The 16,768-nt window shown below is 40.7% G+C and overlaps 2 protein-coding genes across 2 annotated transcripts; both read right to left on the reverse strand.

Moving 5' to 3' along the window:
• Positions 1–1,325: 1,325 nt before the first annotated feature.
• Positions 1,326–2,462, reverse strand: LOC106088351 (lysosomal aspartic protease). The gene has a single exon (XM_013253828.2). The coding sequence runs from the start codon at positions 2,460–2,462 to the stop codon at positions 1,326–1,328; it is 1,137 nt and encodes a 378-aa protein (XP_013109282.2).
• A 10,753-nt stretch (positions 2,463–13,215) lies between these two features.
• Positions 13,216–14,595, reverse strand: LOC106088353 (lysosomal aspartic protease-like). The gene is made up of 2 exons (XM_013253831.2): positions 14,558–14,595; positions 13,216–14,476 (listed from the first exon to the last, which is right to left on the reverse strand). Exon 2 carries the CDS (start codon positions 14,469–14,471, stop codon positions 13,272–13,274), a length of 1,200 nt encoding a protein of 399 aa, XP_013109285.2. The 5' UTR covers positions 14,472–14,476; positions 14,558–14,595; the 3' UTR covers positions 13,216–13,271.
• Between the last annotated feature and the right edge of the window lie 2,173 nt (positions 14,596–16,768).

A 16,768-nucleotide genomic window follows, 5' to 3' on the forward strand; every position in this document is an offset into this window, starting at 1 on the left:
TGCACTGAAAATAGATATCAAATTCGTTCTATATTCGCAACGGAAATTAAGTTCGTTTAGGGGGTGCATTAGGGCGTACCCCAAAACACTTGGCTCCAAAATTGGATATCAAATTCGTTTTCTGCTCTTAAATACCTTTCATTTGAGTCCAATATTGCCATAATGCGTCAAATAACCCATTTGACGAACACAAATTTTAATGTACTTGGACCCAAATTTTAATACCATATTCGTTTTCTGGTCTCCAATAGCTTTCATTTGATACCCTTATTGTGCCCATCGGACCACTTTAGGATATGGGTGGCGTTTTTGGGGTAAGGCGGAGGTTCCGCCTCCACCCGATATCTAAAAATTATATAGCCTATGTTTCCTTCCACACAAACGCACACAATCAATGAAAATTTTAAGAAAATCAGTTCAGCCAAGTATCATAATGGGTCTAATGGCGTTTTTGAGGGGTGGCGTGTCCCCCTATACTTCGATCTGATTTCTATGTCAGATTCGAAATCTACTCCCGAATACCTTTAATTTGAGCTCCTTATTGAAATGAACGTCCAATATGTCCGTTTGGGGGAGTTTTGGGGTTGGGGCGGCCATATTCATATTCTACTCTGCAATACCTTTCATTTGATACCTATACTGTCCCGATCGGTCCACTTTTGATTTTGGGTTGTGTTTTTGGCATAAGGGGAGGGTCCGTCCCCCTTCCGATATCGAAAAATTATAGAGCTTATGTTTCCTTTCAGACCAACCTACACAATATGCAAAAATTTCGAGAACATTGGTTATGTCGTTTTTCAGTCTATACGGAACAAACAAACCGAGAACCATATATCTGTGATTGGCTAATGTGCCCATTTTTGGCGTTTTTGAGGGGGTGAGGCATTCCCGAATACCTTTCATTTGTTGGTACTCAAATTGTCATGATCGTCAAATAAACCTATTTTAGGGGGGTTTTGGGGCTGGGGCGGCCCCCCAGGTACTTGGAACCAACTTTTATTACTAAATTCGTACTCTGCTCTTGTATACCTTTCATTCATAAGATTATTTTTCAATCCATGTCGGCGTTGTACTTTTCCGGCATAATCGTCAATGCGTAAACACACACACCTCTGTAAAGAGTTCGACATTCCAGATGGAAATTCGTAATTGAGGCAATACAAAAGTTTCAAGTCAAAGCTAATCCACCGATTGAAAATTTTATATAACGTATTAAAAAAGGGAATATAAATAAAATTTATTTTGTTACTTTTGCTTTAGACTATATACAAAGTTCTTCTCATATTTACACAACTTCCAATACTTTTATTTAAAGTTCGTAAATTTTAAACTGCTAAGGCGAAGCCCACGCGATCATTCCCAAAATCGAAGGTGGTGTAGTATTTGCCAATGAAGACATCGCCTAAAATCCAAAAGTCAGTACCGGCATCTTCGAAAGCCGAAGCGCATAGACCATCAGACTGGATGACGTAGTCGGAGCCAGTCAGGGTAAAAGTGCCATCGCCCAAGGTGAAGGTAACCACAGGTAAATCACCAATAGATGAGCAGTCCAACATGTATTCATTGGTCTCATCGCTATAAGTGGCTCCAATGGCCTCTTGAATGGTTTCATAGACATCAGTCGGCACACCAATGAGCGAGGTGCCAGTGTCTGCAATAGCTTGACAATTGTCACATAGATTGACACCATTAACATTGGCCGAAGCCATTTCGAATTGCCAGTAACCATTTTGGGAAACGGGAACATAGGTAAAATCACCAGTGTAATGGGCCGGATCATTGCCACCTAAGACCATCACACCACCATCATCGGAGGTACCGTTACGCATCAAATGGAAGGAGAATACTTTTGTGGAGACCAAATTTTGTTGGATCATGTTGTACCATGGCGGAGTAACACCATCAACAGCAATGGCCTTGAAGGCCATACCCATTATGCCATCAAAGGGAGAGTACACAAAGGTATCGCCTGGTTCACTAGTGGCAGCAGCAAAAACTTGATTTTCAATTGTCAGTCCTTCGACGGTGACGGTATCTTGTACCAAATATCCACTCAAGCTGCCGGAGCCATATTGAATAGAAAAGGATTCGCCATTTTCAACATAGGTCGAAGAAGCGGTGGGATCATAGGTATTGTGACTCTCACAAGCGGAATTTTCCGAAGAGCAAGGATAACCGGGAACCCACAAGTTGGAGGAGCCGGTGTCGAACAAAACCAAAAACTCTTGAGGTGGAGTGCCAATTGTAATCTTTCCATAATACGAATCATCATAATAATTGAATAGCTTCTCTTCCACCAATTGACTGCATTGAGTTGCAAAGTTGTCACTATACTTGGCCTTCAATTTTCTTAACTCATTGGCCTTGTTTTTTTGTTCTTTAACTTTCACCAAGGGAATGTGAACCAAAGTGGCCTCCGCCAGGAGCATCACACTCACCAAAATAACTACTGACTTCAACATATTTCTGTTTATGACTGACTTGAAATTCGTGTGGGTGGTATCTTTTTATACTCTCCAATTATTTTGGGGCGACTCATATTGATTTTGGACATAATTTGTTTCAATATATTCAAAGACAGTAGGTGTTTGTTCACTGATAAGATTTTGGTCTTCTTTCTATAAGCGCTTGTCATTGCCATGCCTACTAATTGTTCTTATAATTATTGGGTTGCCCAAAAAGTAATTGCGGATTTTTCATATAGTCTGCGTTGACAAATTTTTTCAACGGCTTGTGACTCTGTAATTGCATTCTTTCTTCTGTCAGTTATCAGCTGTTACTTTTAGTTTGCTTTAGAAAAAAAGTGTAAAAAAGTATATTTGATTAAAGGTCATTCTAAGTTTTATCAAAAATGCATTTACTTTCTTTTAAAAAATCCGCAATTACTTTTTGGGCAACCCAATATACAAATTCTTTGGAAGTCATAGCAATTACAATTCTAAAACTTTAAATCACATTTAAATTAAATACCCACCACCACATGGATACCCACCCACACCCACATGGGTGTTAACCACATGAAGTTGAAATCAGGACTGCGGAGTCGACTTCCGGAAGTTTGCTCGACTCCGACACCGGAGTTAACTTTTAAAACAAGTAATAAGGTCTTCTGTTCGTCCGGGCCGAATTTTGGATACCCACCACCTCGGGTATATATGTAAACCACCTTTCTTCATAATCCGGTGAAAAATACATTATTTATGCCTCCATAGCAGCTTTATCGAAATATGGTCAAATTTGGACCAAATTCGACACGGACATTGAGAGGTCTAATAAATACAAGTCATTGTTCAATTTTGTAGAACAAAATATTGGTCTTTTTGATAGTCATATCCAAATGTAGATCGATCTAAACCATATACGACGCGGATGTCGAAAAGCCCAACATAAGTCACTGTCCCAAATTTCAGCGAAATTGGGTTATGAATATGCGTTTTATGGGCCCCAAACCTTAAATCGAGAGATCGGTCTATATTGCAGCTATATCCAAATCTGAACCGATCTGGGCCAAATTGAAGAAGGATGTCGAAGGGCCTAACACAACTCTCTGTCATAAATTTCGGCGACATCGGACAATAATTGCATCCTTTATGGGCCGAAAACCTTACATCGAGAGATCGGCCTATATGGCAGATATAGCCAAATCTTAACCGATCTATGCCATATTGCAGAAGGATAGCGAAGGGCCTAACACAACCCATGGTCCCAAATTTCGGCGAAATCGGACAATAAATGCGACTTTTATGGGCCCAAAACCTTAAATCGAGAGATCGGTCTATATGGCAGCTATGTCCAAATCTGAACCGATCTAAGCCAAATTGAAAAAGGATGTCAAAGGGTCTAACACAACTCACTGACCCAAATTTTAGCAAAATTGGATAATAAATGTGGCTTTAATGGGCCTAAGACCTAAATCGGCGGAACGGTCTATATGGGGGCCATATCAAGATATATAGTCCATCTAGATTTAGATATAGCCCATCTTCGAACTTAACCTGCTTATGGACAAAAAAAGAATTTGTGCAAAGTTTCAGCTCAATATCTCTATTTTTATACCCTCCACCATAGGATGGGGGTATACGTCTGTCCATCCGTTCGTTTGTCTGTCGAAAGCACGCTAACTTTCGAAGGAGTAAAGCTAGCCGCTTGAAATTTTGCACAAATGCTTCTTGTTAGTGTAGGTCGGTTGGGATTGTAAATGGGCTATATCGGTCCATGTTTTGATATAGCTGCCATATAAACCGATCTGGGATCTTGACTTCTTGAGCCGCCAGAGGGCGCATTTTTTATCCGATTTGGCTGAAATTTTGTATGAGGTGTTTTTTATGACTGTGCCAAGTATGGTTCAAATCGGTTCATAACTTGATATAGTTTCCATAAAAACCGATCTTGAATCTTGACTTCTTGAGCCACTAGAGGACGCAATTCTTATCCGATTTGTCTGAAATTTTGGATAATGTGTTTTGTTATGATTTCCAACAACTGTGTGAAATCGATGCTGATATAGCTGTCATATAAAACGATCTGGGGTCTTAATTTCGTGAGCCTTTAGAAGGCTCAAATCCTATCCGATTTTGCTAAAATTTTGAACGACGTGTTTCGTTATGACTTTCAATAACTGTGCAAATTATAGTTCAAATCGGTCCATAACCTGATATAGATGCCATATAAATCGATCTGGGATCTTGACTTCTTGAGCCTCTATATCTGTTTTGGGTTAAATTATTATCTGTTTTGGGTTAAATTTTGTACAATGGCTTCCTCCTGGTCTCCAACATTCATTTCATTGTGGTCCGAATCGGACCATAACTTGATATAGCTCCAATAGCATAGCAATTCTTTTCTTTTATCCTTTCCTTTCCTTTGTTTGCCTAAAAAAAGGCACAGGGAAAAGAACTCGATAAATGCGATCCATGGTGGAGGGTATATAAGATTCGGCCAGGCCGAACTTACTTGTTTGAGCTATAAAAATTGCGGACCTTCGACAAGCCAACTTTCCCCAAGATCATGATCAAATATGACGGTCCGACACTGGATAACTATGAGCACCGCACAGGCTGGAACTTTGAGCCCCGATTTGTTTGTGTTCATGGTTATTACGTGAAGCTTAGCTGAGAGCTACCGGATGCGTCCACAGGTTGCCGATAGTGGAAAGCTTCGTTTTTATACGGAGTAGCTGCAAATGCGGCCGCGGGCAGTCAGCGAATCCGACAGGAGTTTGTCAGTGAGGGGTCAGGTGGCACTGATTCTAACATAAGTACTTAACTTTAATTGGCTATGACAAAATATTTGTTCCACTAGCCGAACGTAGAATAGCGTTCCAAGCGCCTCGATCTTCTGCGCTCATTCTAAAATCTCTGACACCAAGTTTCGAGGTGTCTCCCACAACTTGATCTTTCCATCGGGCTTTTGGTCTTTCCGGTTGCTGGAGCTTCTTCATCCATTCTGACTACATGACCTAGCCAACGCAGCCGTTGTATTTTGATGCGTGTAACTATGCTATCGTCGTCATACAGCTCGTGGATCATACGTCGCCTATATTCTCCGTTAACGCAAACTGATCCATATGTCCATTTTACGAAGAATCTTTCTCTCAAATACTCCAAGCACTGCCTCATCTGCTTTCACAAGTACCCATGCTTCAGAACCATATAACAGCACGGGTAGTATCGGTGTCTTGTATAATGTAATCTTCGTCTGCCGAGAGGTGGTAGCATCTGTTTGCCAGTATTATTCTTCGCTTAATCTCAAAACTGGTGTCATTCGTTTCGGTTGCGGCGGTGCCGAGCAAGGTAAAGTTACTGACTGTCTGAAAGTTGTGGTTCCCAACTTTCTCCATTTCGTCTTATCTCCATTTACTGCCAGACCCATTTTCACTGACTCTCTTTTGATTCCTCCAAAAGCTGCAGTTACTACTTACGGTGACCGACCTATGATTTCGGAGTAGCATGTGTTCTCTTGTGATTTGTGTGCCATATCTATTCACTTCTACATCTCGTATAAACTTCTTCAGCAGGATATTAAAAAGATCACACGATAGGCCGTCTTCTTGTCTGAAACCTCGTATGGTATTAAATGGTTCGGATTGATTCTTTTCTATTCTTACTGAGGAACGCGTATCAGCAACTGTCATCCTGCAGAGTCTTATTAATTTTGCTGGGATACCAAACTCAGACATGGTTTGAAATACCTTTGAACGTAAAGGAGTATCGAAGGCGGCTTTGTAGTCAACAAAGAGATGGTAGGTGTTGATTTGTCCTTCTCGGGTCTTTTCCAGGATTTTGCGCAGTGTGAATAGGGTAGATTTATCAGCTCTAAAGCCGCATTGATAGGGTCCAATTATCTCATTGACTTTAGGTTTTAATCTTTCACACAGTACGCTCGAGTTTACCTTGTATGCGATGGGTAAGAGACTTATCCCTCTATTGTAGGCACATTCCGTCTTGTCTCCTTTCTTATGTTCGGAACATAGTATGCTGAGGTTCCAATCATCGGGTATGCGTCTTCTAGCCAGATTGCGCAGATAAGCTGATGCATACGCCTAATCAGCGTGTCGCCTCTGGTCTTAAATAGTTCAGAGGGTAACCCGTCGGCTCCTGCTGCCTTGTTGTTCTTTCGTCGGGTCACTGCTACTTGGACCTCATTCTGATTAGGAGGTAAACATTCTATACCATTATTAGGAATTGGTTCTGCGGTATCCTTTTCGCCGCCAACATCGGCCACTAGCAGTTGGGTAAAATGTTCTTTCCATATCCTCAGCATGTTACCTATGTCGGTTACCAGATTTCCTTCTTTGTCTCTGCAGGAGGATGTGCCTGCACCAAAGCCATCGGTTTGATGTTTAATTCTTTGGTAGAATTTCCGGACTTCATTCTGACTCCTATGCATCTAAATTCGCTCACACTCACGTCTTTCCGTTTGTAACATAAATGACAAGGCGATTTATTGGCGCTTTTAAATAACCAATGGCCAATATCAGCGATTGTTCGCAGATTAGGGGAGGGATACATGTGCGATGCCAAAAAACGCATGCGGAAGTTACAACTACTCTGAGGGATAGAAGAATAGAAAAAACGTACCCCGCTAACGATGACGAACCACGCAAACGAAAACAGGACCATGATTTGTATATCTGAACCAGGAATGTCTACACTCTTTATAGTGAAGGTGCAGTATACGCTCTGGTGGATGTAATGGAGAAGTAAAAGGCAGATATTACCGCCTTACAGGAAGTGCGATGGACCGAACTATACAATAGCTGCCATAGGCATGAATTTGGCTGTGGGTTTGTGGTAAGTCGGAGACTGAAACACCTTGTCCCCAGCTTTACTCCGTTCGATGAGAGGCTAGCCACAATCCGCATAAAAACTAAATTCTTCAACATCAGCCTTATTTGTGACCATGCCCCGACGGAAGACAAGGACGAGAAGACCAGGATATTTTCTATGAGCGCCTTGAGAGAGAATATGACCGCTACGCCGTCCATGATATTAAAATCATTCTGGGAGATTTTAATGCAATGATAGGGAAGGAAAATATCTTTGGTCCAACAAACGGAAAATTTAGCCTACTCGAAGAAACTCCCCTTTATGGATTGAGGTTAATAGATTTTGCGGCGGCAAAGAACATGGTAGTTAGCAGCACTAAATTTCCAAATCCAAGGATTCACACGGCCACATGGTTGTCATCCGATCAAAACACAAGAAACCAAAATGATTATGATGAAATAGATGAAAGGCATTCATCCAGCGTGTTTGATGTACAATCGATCCGAGGAGCAAACATAGATTCGGATCATTACCTGGTTGCAGCAAAGGTTCGCACCCGTCCGAGTATGGCGAGAAAAGTACAATCTGAGTCTTCATGGAAGCTGGACAATGAAAAGCTGCAAACCCAACAGATGGCAGTGGCATACTCCACTCGACTGATACAACTGTTTGATGAAAACACTCCTTGTCCCTATGATATAACAGCGCAGTGACAAACCATTGCACACTCCAGGGAAAATGCCACGAAATCCGTACTTGCGTATCGGAAGTCAAGAACCCAAGAAACCCATGGTACGACCAAGAGTGCCCTGATACTATTCAAGCCAAGAATGCGGCATATCGGCAACCCTGCAATCAGTAGCAATGCGCCAGATGAAGGAAAGTTATCAGGAGAAAAGGAGAGTGATGAAAAGCCTATTCCGCAGAAAGAAGAAGAAGGGAGATCGGTTTATATGGGAGCGACCTATCCCCAGCGACCTACATCAATATTTAGTATCTGAGCAAAATTTCAAGTGGCTAGCTTTACGCGTTGGACCGCTATTGTGATTTCGAAAGACAGACGGACATGGCTAGATCGACTCTGAAAGTCGAGAATATCAAGAATATATATACTTTATGGGGTCTTATACGAATGTGTCGAGGTGTTACAAACGGAATGACTAGATCAGTATACCCCCATCCTATGGTGGTGGCTTGTATAAAAAATATACAAATCTACAATGAGATTTGTATTTGCTGGGTATTCCCATTCTAAAAATATGAACCTATTTTCAGAGGATTAGAATTTAATTACTTCCGCTCGGGAAATGGTTCACATTTGTGTCATCGCTGTGCCACAACATATGCATGTACAACTATGTTAGACAGTTTGAAGCCCTATTTACTGCGATTTATGACACCGCTAACGTTTTCAAATATGATTCATTAATTGATAAATTTATTATTTCAAATAAAATCTCAAGCTTTTGGTAAATAAAAAGAGTTATCGTGTAAATAAGATAAACATTAGCCACGCGTATATCTTTTAACGATAACAAAATGATCGAGAAGCCTATTTAATAAATACAGCGAAAGGGAAGGTATGGTGATTGCAAATGCAAATTTGCCCATGAACTTTCCATTAAGAAACAGGGGTATAAAGGGTGATTTTTTTGAGGTTAGGATTTTCATGCATTAGTATTTGACAGATCACGTGGGATTTCAGACATGGTGTCAAAGAGAAAGATGCTCAGTATGCTTTGACATTTCATCATGAATAGACTTACTAACGAGCAACGCTTGCAAATCATTGAATTTTATTACCAAAATCAGTGTTCGGTTCGAAATGTGTTCATTCACCGTAACGTTGCGTCCAACAGCATCTTTGAAAAAATACGGTCCAATGATTCCACCAGCGTACAAACCACACCAAACAGTGCATTTTTCGGGATGCATGGGCAGTTCTTGAACGGCTTCTGGTTGCTCTTCACTCCAAATGCGGCAATTTTGCTTATTTACGTAGCCATTCAACCAGAAATGAGCCTCATCGCTGAACAAAATTTGTCAAAATTTGAACACATTTCGAACCGAACACTGATTTTGGTAATAAAATTCAATGATTTGCAAGCGTTGCTCGTTAGTAAGTCTATTCATGATGAAATGTCAAAGCATACTGAGCATCTTTCTCTTTGACACCATGTCTGAAATCCCACGTGATCTGTCAAATACTAATGCATGAAAATCCTAACCTCAAAAAAATCACCCTTTATATCTCACATAAACGCAAAAAAATATTTACCAAACGTTTGGGAAATTTTTTACGACAAACAAAATGCTTTTATTGGGAAGTTTTTCTTTTATTGTAACAATATAACGTTTCTCTTCAACATATCAAACGTTAACCATAAACGTTGCATTATTGGACGTAACTAACCTTGTTTATTGTTAACCCTTTTGTAGTTTTGCCCACGGTGAAAGGACCTTGATTTTGTTGTAATACTAAAAACTCCATAATGGCAAAAGGGTTTTCCGATAGCCGCAAATGATTATTTGTTAACCGGACCCTTAATTATTCTCTTGTGCCTCTCCTACTAGAGAGAAAGGGTGAGTATTTGAGCGTATAGGCTTCAGCAATCCAAAAGTGTATCATGACATTGTTTTCAAAGTCTTCTTTAAGAAAATTGGATTTTCTAAGCAGGCCGCGTAGTCTGAAAAGTAGGTTGCATGACATTTTTAAATCGTTGAAGACATATAGCCGACCGTCCATACAAATCCTTGATTCATTTTCATATGACCCTCATATATTCTTCAATGACAATATTCCAAAATTTTGGTGAGTTTGTCTTCTATGACAAAGAAAGGAAATGATCCACAAAATTGTCATTGACGAAAGAGAAACAAACAAAAATTGTAAAATTTAATGATCTTCACCCTAACAGGCAAAAAACTTGAAAATGAAAAAAAAAATTGCAGAGCCTGGCCGGGATTCAAACCTGGGCACACGGAGTAATAGCGATAGCCGTTGTCGTTATCTAGCGTTCGAAACCATCAATACAACTTCCAACAGATGCACAGAATCATGCGTACCACGGAAGAAGAGTAATTGTCACAGAAAAAAAATCTGTCATTACACAAAAACACATGCATTGGGAAAAAGTACAGCTAATAGACAGGGTTGTCGAGCGTGTTTAACGTGGTAATTGGTGGATAGAGGTCTGTTGCGCCAGAAGAGGTTGTCACTGGTATGCATTTGTCGGAGGTTATTAGAGACATTGTGTTTGAGCCGAAAATCCTTTGAGCGATAAGAAGTTTTGACTTCTTTAAGTCGCCAGGCCCTGATGATGTATCACCGGTTGAATTACAAGCCGTGTCTGATAGACTGGTTTCCCGGCTGAAGGAGATATACTCTTCTTGTATCAGAATGTCATATATACCTGGGGGATGGAGGAACACGAAGGTCATTCCGAAAGCAGGAAAACCCTACCACACGAAAGCGAAAGATTATCGTCCTATTAGCTGCTGAAGACTTTTGAGAGGTTGATAGAAACATATCTTAGGGCAAAGATCCCTGGAGATCGCCTGTCTCTGCAGCAGCATGCATATAGTAAAGGCAAATCCACTGAAACAGCCCTTCAAACCGTAGTCGGTAAAATAGAGGGTTCTCTCGCTGTCAAGGAGTATACAATGGTAACATTTCTTGACATTGAATGTGCTTTCAATAATGTAACACCTACGTTAATCTTGAAGGAATTGGAGTTTCTAGGCATCAACTCTACCGTAAGAAAGTTTATTAATAATTTACTTCCTAAAAGATACATTACGGCAGGCTGGGGATCTGTGGATCTAAAAAGATGGGTCAGCAGAGGAACACCTCTAGGAGATGTACTGTCTTCTCTACTTTGGAATATAGCCATTAACAATGTATTATTGTCTCTGGAAGAAAAAAGGTGTAGAAGTGGTCGCGTATGCTGATGACGTAGCAATTGCCGTTAGGAGAAGGTTTCCCAGCATTCTAAGAGATATACTTCAGAAAGCTCTATGTGCATCAGCAAATTGGGCTACCGAAAGGGGTCTGGGTATAAATCCGTGCAAGACGGAAGTAGTTCTTTTCGGCAGGAGATACAAGTTGCCTACAGTGGAACCTGTCTCCTTGGGTGGAAAGAATGTCATATTTACAGAAAACGCAAAGTACCTGGGTGTTTTGCTGGACAGGAAATTCAACTTCAAATTCAACATTTTGGAAAGGACAAGAAAAGCATCTCTTGCCCTATACACTTGCAAGAGAGCCATTGGCAAAAGTTGGGGATTTAGTCTTGCATTGGGTATATACTGCAGTTGTCAGACCCATTATGCTATATGGTGTTGGGGTCTGGTGGACAGCGCTTCAAAAGTCTACCTACTGCTCAATACTTAACCGGATCCAAAGGATGACTTGTTTGTGCATCACAACCGCACTGAGGACGACACCATCTGATGCACTGAATTTAATGCTACATCTTATGCCTCTGGACATTGTGGCTAGACAAATTGCAACGACCACTGCCGTAAGGTTAAGTTAGGTTAGATTAGGTTGAAAAGAGGATGCAGATATTAATCCGCCCCATGGACATACACCTAAGCCAGTAATCGGCTTGTTGTGCGCTCTGAAAACTATAAAGTAAAAAAATTGTAAGTTAGGAATTCCGTGCTATTTACAAAATCCATAATTGTTTTCAATATCACTCCCCTAAGTTGGTTCATGTCTGGTATTGTGTCTCCACCTAAGTGCCGGTATCTGTTAGACGCGAAAACCGGGCAATGACAAAGGAAATGACCCAACGTTGAGACGTTGATGAGTCATCTTCCCAGCATGCCCTACACATGCTATCACTTGCCGCACCGATTTTACATAAGTGAGCTCGTAGTCCTATGTGTCCCCTTATGATACCAATAGCTATACAGACCTCCTTCTTACTTCCTTTTAGTAATAGCCACGTCTTTTCACGATCTGGATCCCCCCATAGGATTTTCGCCGTTTCGCTGTTCCACCACAGTAAGGATCGTAAGTTAGTTAGTTATGTGACGGCTACGGACACTGTGTTGTCCTTCATATAATATCCGATGTTCCAGGCAGTGTGGATTATACCCCATCTGAGCCGCTTTTTGATGAACAGTTCTGTACCACTATTCCTGATAGAACCGATGGGAACTACGATATCCCTGGTAACAGAAATATAGATGGCCACATAGAGGGGGCTGTGAGCATTCCAAAACTGTATGGCCTAATCTGGATTTGAAGAGGTCTAGCTCTTTGCTGTCATTGGCTAGAACAGACGTCTCAGTCATTGTTTCCGTCATGACAGGTCACTGTTTAATCGGAAAACATGCTGACTGAAGGTTGCCAGTAGCGACTTTTGCAGAAGCTGTGAGGACAGCGAAGAAGAAGATGTTATATTGGGTTGCCCAAAAAGTAATTGCGGATTTTTCATATAGTCGGCGATGACAAATTTTTTCAACGGCTTATGACTCTGTAATTGCATTCTTTCTTCTGTCAGTTATCAGCTGTTACTTTTAGCTTGCTTTAGAAAAAATTTTAAAAAAAGTATATTTGATTAAAGTTCATTCTAAGTTTTATTAAAAATGCATTTACTTTCTTTTCAAAAATCCGCAATTACTTTTTGGGCAACCCAATAGAACACCTTCTATGTGTCCCGCACTAGCAGTTAGAAGGAGTTCCACTTTAGGTTATCATTTCTTTGAGAACCTGTCTGACTTAGCGATTGTGAACATTCGCAAGTTATTGGGCCACTTAAACATTTGGTATCGCAGCCATGCAAAAACATCTCCATAAATATGTGTCGCACTGCCGCACGCTGTTCGAACTCGGCTATAAAATGGAGGACCGTTATCGTTGAGCTTGAATCGGACAGCGCTCATTGATATGTGAGAAATTTGCATTTACAGGAAAACTATCGTACGAATATTTCATTATAATCAGACAATCTGGTTCTTCACCACTTTATTTATTCTAATTTCAACTACTTTTTAAGCTACTGGAGCGAAACCAACACGGTTGTTGTCCAAATCGAAAGCGGTATAGTAGGGACCAATGAAGACATCACCCAAAATCCAGAAATCCGTACCCATGTAGGTGAAGGCAGACATACAGTAGTTCGTATCATCATCATTGACATTGATTATATACATATCGGGGGTTAAACTGAAGAGGGTGCCACCAATGGCGAGTTCGACTGTGGGCAAGCTGGAGACACTGGCACAATCAACATAGAAGTTTCCATCAGAGCCTTCAGTTCCACCAATAACTTCATTTAATACGAGGAAAGCATATTTGGGGGCAACGATCAATGATGTGCCAGTATCGGCAATAGCTTGGCAGCTGGAGCACGCAACATAACCGGAAATAGAGGCGCTTTCCATTTCAAATTGCCAATATCCTTGTTGGGAGACATTAACGTAGGTGAGATAACCGCTGTACAGGGATGGGTCAACACCACCCAAAATCAATTCACCGCCATTGATGGAGGTACCATTACGAGCCAAGTAAAAGGAGAATACAGCGGAATCCACCAAACCTTGGCTGAACATATTGTAGAAGGGAGGAACTACATTATCGACAGCAATGGTTTGGTAGGCCATACCCATGATACCATCAAAGATGGAGTCAACAAAACTAGTACCGGGTTCAGCCATGGCTTCAGCAAAAGTTTGTGATTGAATGGCCAATCCACCGACTGTAACGGTATCGGTGGACAAAAAACCAGTCAAACTACCGGTGCCATATTGAATGGAAAAGGATTCACCATTGGCAATATAGGTGGATGAGGCAGATGAGTTGTATTGGCTGTGGGTTTGGCAGGCGGTGTTATTGGCATAGCATTGCGAAGATGGAATCCACAAGTTGGAGGAGCCAGAATCGAATAACACCAGGAAGTCTTGTGGGGGAGTGCCAATGGTGATGATGCCATAGTATTCCATGTTCAGCGTGTTTGCCAATTGTTCCTCAATACTGCTTTCATCAGTGCTTTCATCACTGCTTTCATTACTGCTTTCATTACTGCTTTCATCGCTGGTTGCGATCAAATTATATTTGCTGCGCAAGATATCCAATTCGGCCTTAACATTGCCCCGGGTCTTCTTGAAGTTCTGCTGGCGGTGGATTGGTACACGGATCAATTCAGCGCTGGCCAAAGCAGCAAGGGTTAAAAATACAAAGAATTTCATCATGATGGCTGTTGAGAAAAGGAAAAAGAAATCTAACATGAAGTCTTGGAAATTTAATACATTAAATAATTAAAAGAAAAACCGCCTACCTTCAGTTGTGTCTAATACAGACTATTGGACACAACACATTTCCACACAAATTTTAACAGCCATTTATACCTCTATTTCAAATTCAGATAATTATTGTAAATATTTTGTTGGTTTCAATAAGGCGTAAAAAATCGCGTTCTATTCATTAATTGATAAATATATTAATATCAAACGAAATCTTATGCTTCTGGTAAATAAAAAGATATTTTGTAATTACTAGAAACATTAACCTCACGATAACAATTTGATCGAGCAGCCTATTTGGTAATTCGAGAAAAATGGGTAGGTATATTAATTATCGTTAATTGAGGATAGTTCTTTTTGTAGTCTATGAGTACAAGATCAGTTATTTTTGGCTGGCATTTACCACAGGTGTTTTCAAAAATTTGTTAGGAAGGTTAACCGGACTGCAGTTTCTGGGATTCCATCCCTTTATCCGGGGCATTTATCGACGAATCACCCAGTCAATCATCAATATTATGAGCTTAGACAAAAATAGTCTAAATGACTATTGCACTATTGCTCATAACTTCGAAGAAAACATTTTTATACTCACCACTAATCTAGTCATTCCTTTTGTAACACCTCGAAATATTCGCCATAAAGTATATATATTTTTGATCGTCTCGACGTTCTGAATCGACCTAGCCATGTCCGTCCGTCCGTCTGTCGAAATCACGATAGAGGTCGAACGCGTAAAGCTAGCTGTTTGAAATTTTACACAGATAATTGATATCGATGTAGGTCCTTGGAGATTGCAAATGGGCCAATCCACCGACTGTAACGGTATCGGTGGACAGATTTAGATAAAGTTCCTATATAAACCGATCTCCTGATTTGACTTCTTGAGCCCATACAAGCCCCAATTTTGTTCGATTGGGCTGAAAATCTGCAAGTGATGTTCTGTTATAACTTTCAACAACTGTGTTAAGTACGGTTCAAATCGGTTTATAACCTGATATAGCTCTCATATAAACCGATCTCCCGATTTGATTTCTTGAGCCTCTGGAAGCCGCGATTTTTGTCCGATTTGGCTGACATTTTACATATGGTGTTTTGTTATGACTTCCAACAACTGTGTCAAGTACGGTCCAAATCGGTCTATAACCTGATATAGCTCCCATATAAACCGATATCCCGATTTGACTTCTTGAGCCCCTGGAAGCCGCCGCAATTTTTGCCAGATTTGGCGGAAATTTTGCATGTAGTGTTCTGTTATGACTTCCAACAACTGTGCCAAGTACGGTCCAAATCGGCTTATAACCTGATATAGCTCCCATATAAACCGATCTCCCGATTTGATATCTTGAGTCCTTACAAGCAGCAATTTGTGTCCGATTTGGCGGAAATTTTGCCAACAACTCTGCCAAATATGACCAAAATCAGTCTATAACCTGATATAGCTGCCATGTAATCGGTCTCTCGATCATCCTTGTTCGGTACCTAGAAGCTTTAATATTTGCTGGTTTGGCAGAAGTTATTTTTGTATAAATTTTTAGCAGATTCCATGGTGGTGTGTTCCCAAGATTCGGCCCGCCCGAACTTAGCACGCTTTTACTTGTTGATTTTCATACAGCTCCACTATTTGCGGATAGACTGTATAAGATTTGTTGATGTTGCAAGTTGCATTTTTGAATGTTGAAATTCGGGATATAAGAATACAAGTGTTGCATCAAGAAAATGCGCATGTAGCCTGCAAAGTCTGGGCTAATGGTATACCATATAGTGTAGATAAGAATTTGCTTGTTATTTTTATACCCACCACCGAAGGATGGGAGTATATTCATTCCTTCCGTTTGCAAGACATCGTCATATCCATTTCCGACTCTATAAAGTATATATATTCTTGAAGAGCGCAAAACTGTAAGACGATCTAGCCATGTCCGTCCGTCTGTCTGTTGAAATCACGATACATTCTTTAAAAATAGTTCGCCTATAGGAATAGGCAAAAGTCGAATAAATGGACCTTGAAACCACAGTAATAGATTCACATAGATTCACCTTGAAACCACAGTAATAGATTCACATTTCTGTAATCGGAAGCCGAATAAGATATCAATAAGTCCGCAGTTGCGCTCAGTCGTCGCAAATTAACTAGCAGAAATGGTTTAGGTTGGAATCAGCAACGTCAATTCGAATTCGCAGTGACGGATTCTATGCTTGACTTGCTCGGGCATCAGCATAGTTAAGGAGCAGAAGCAACGCGTATG

The sequence above is a fragment of the Stomoxys calcitrans genome, chromosome 3, assembly GCF_963082655.1.
Source record: "Stomoxys calcitrans chromosome 3, idStoCalc2.1, whole genome shotgun sequence".
NCBI classification, from domain to species: domain Eukaryota; kingdom Metazoa; phylum Arthropoda; class Insecta; order Diptera; family Muscidae; genus Stomoxys; species Stomoxys calcitrans.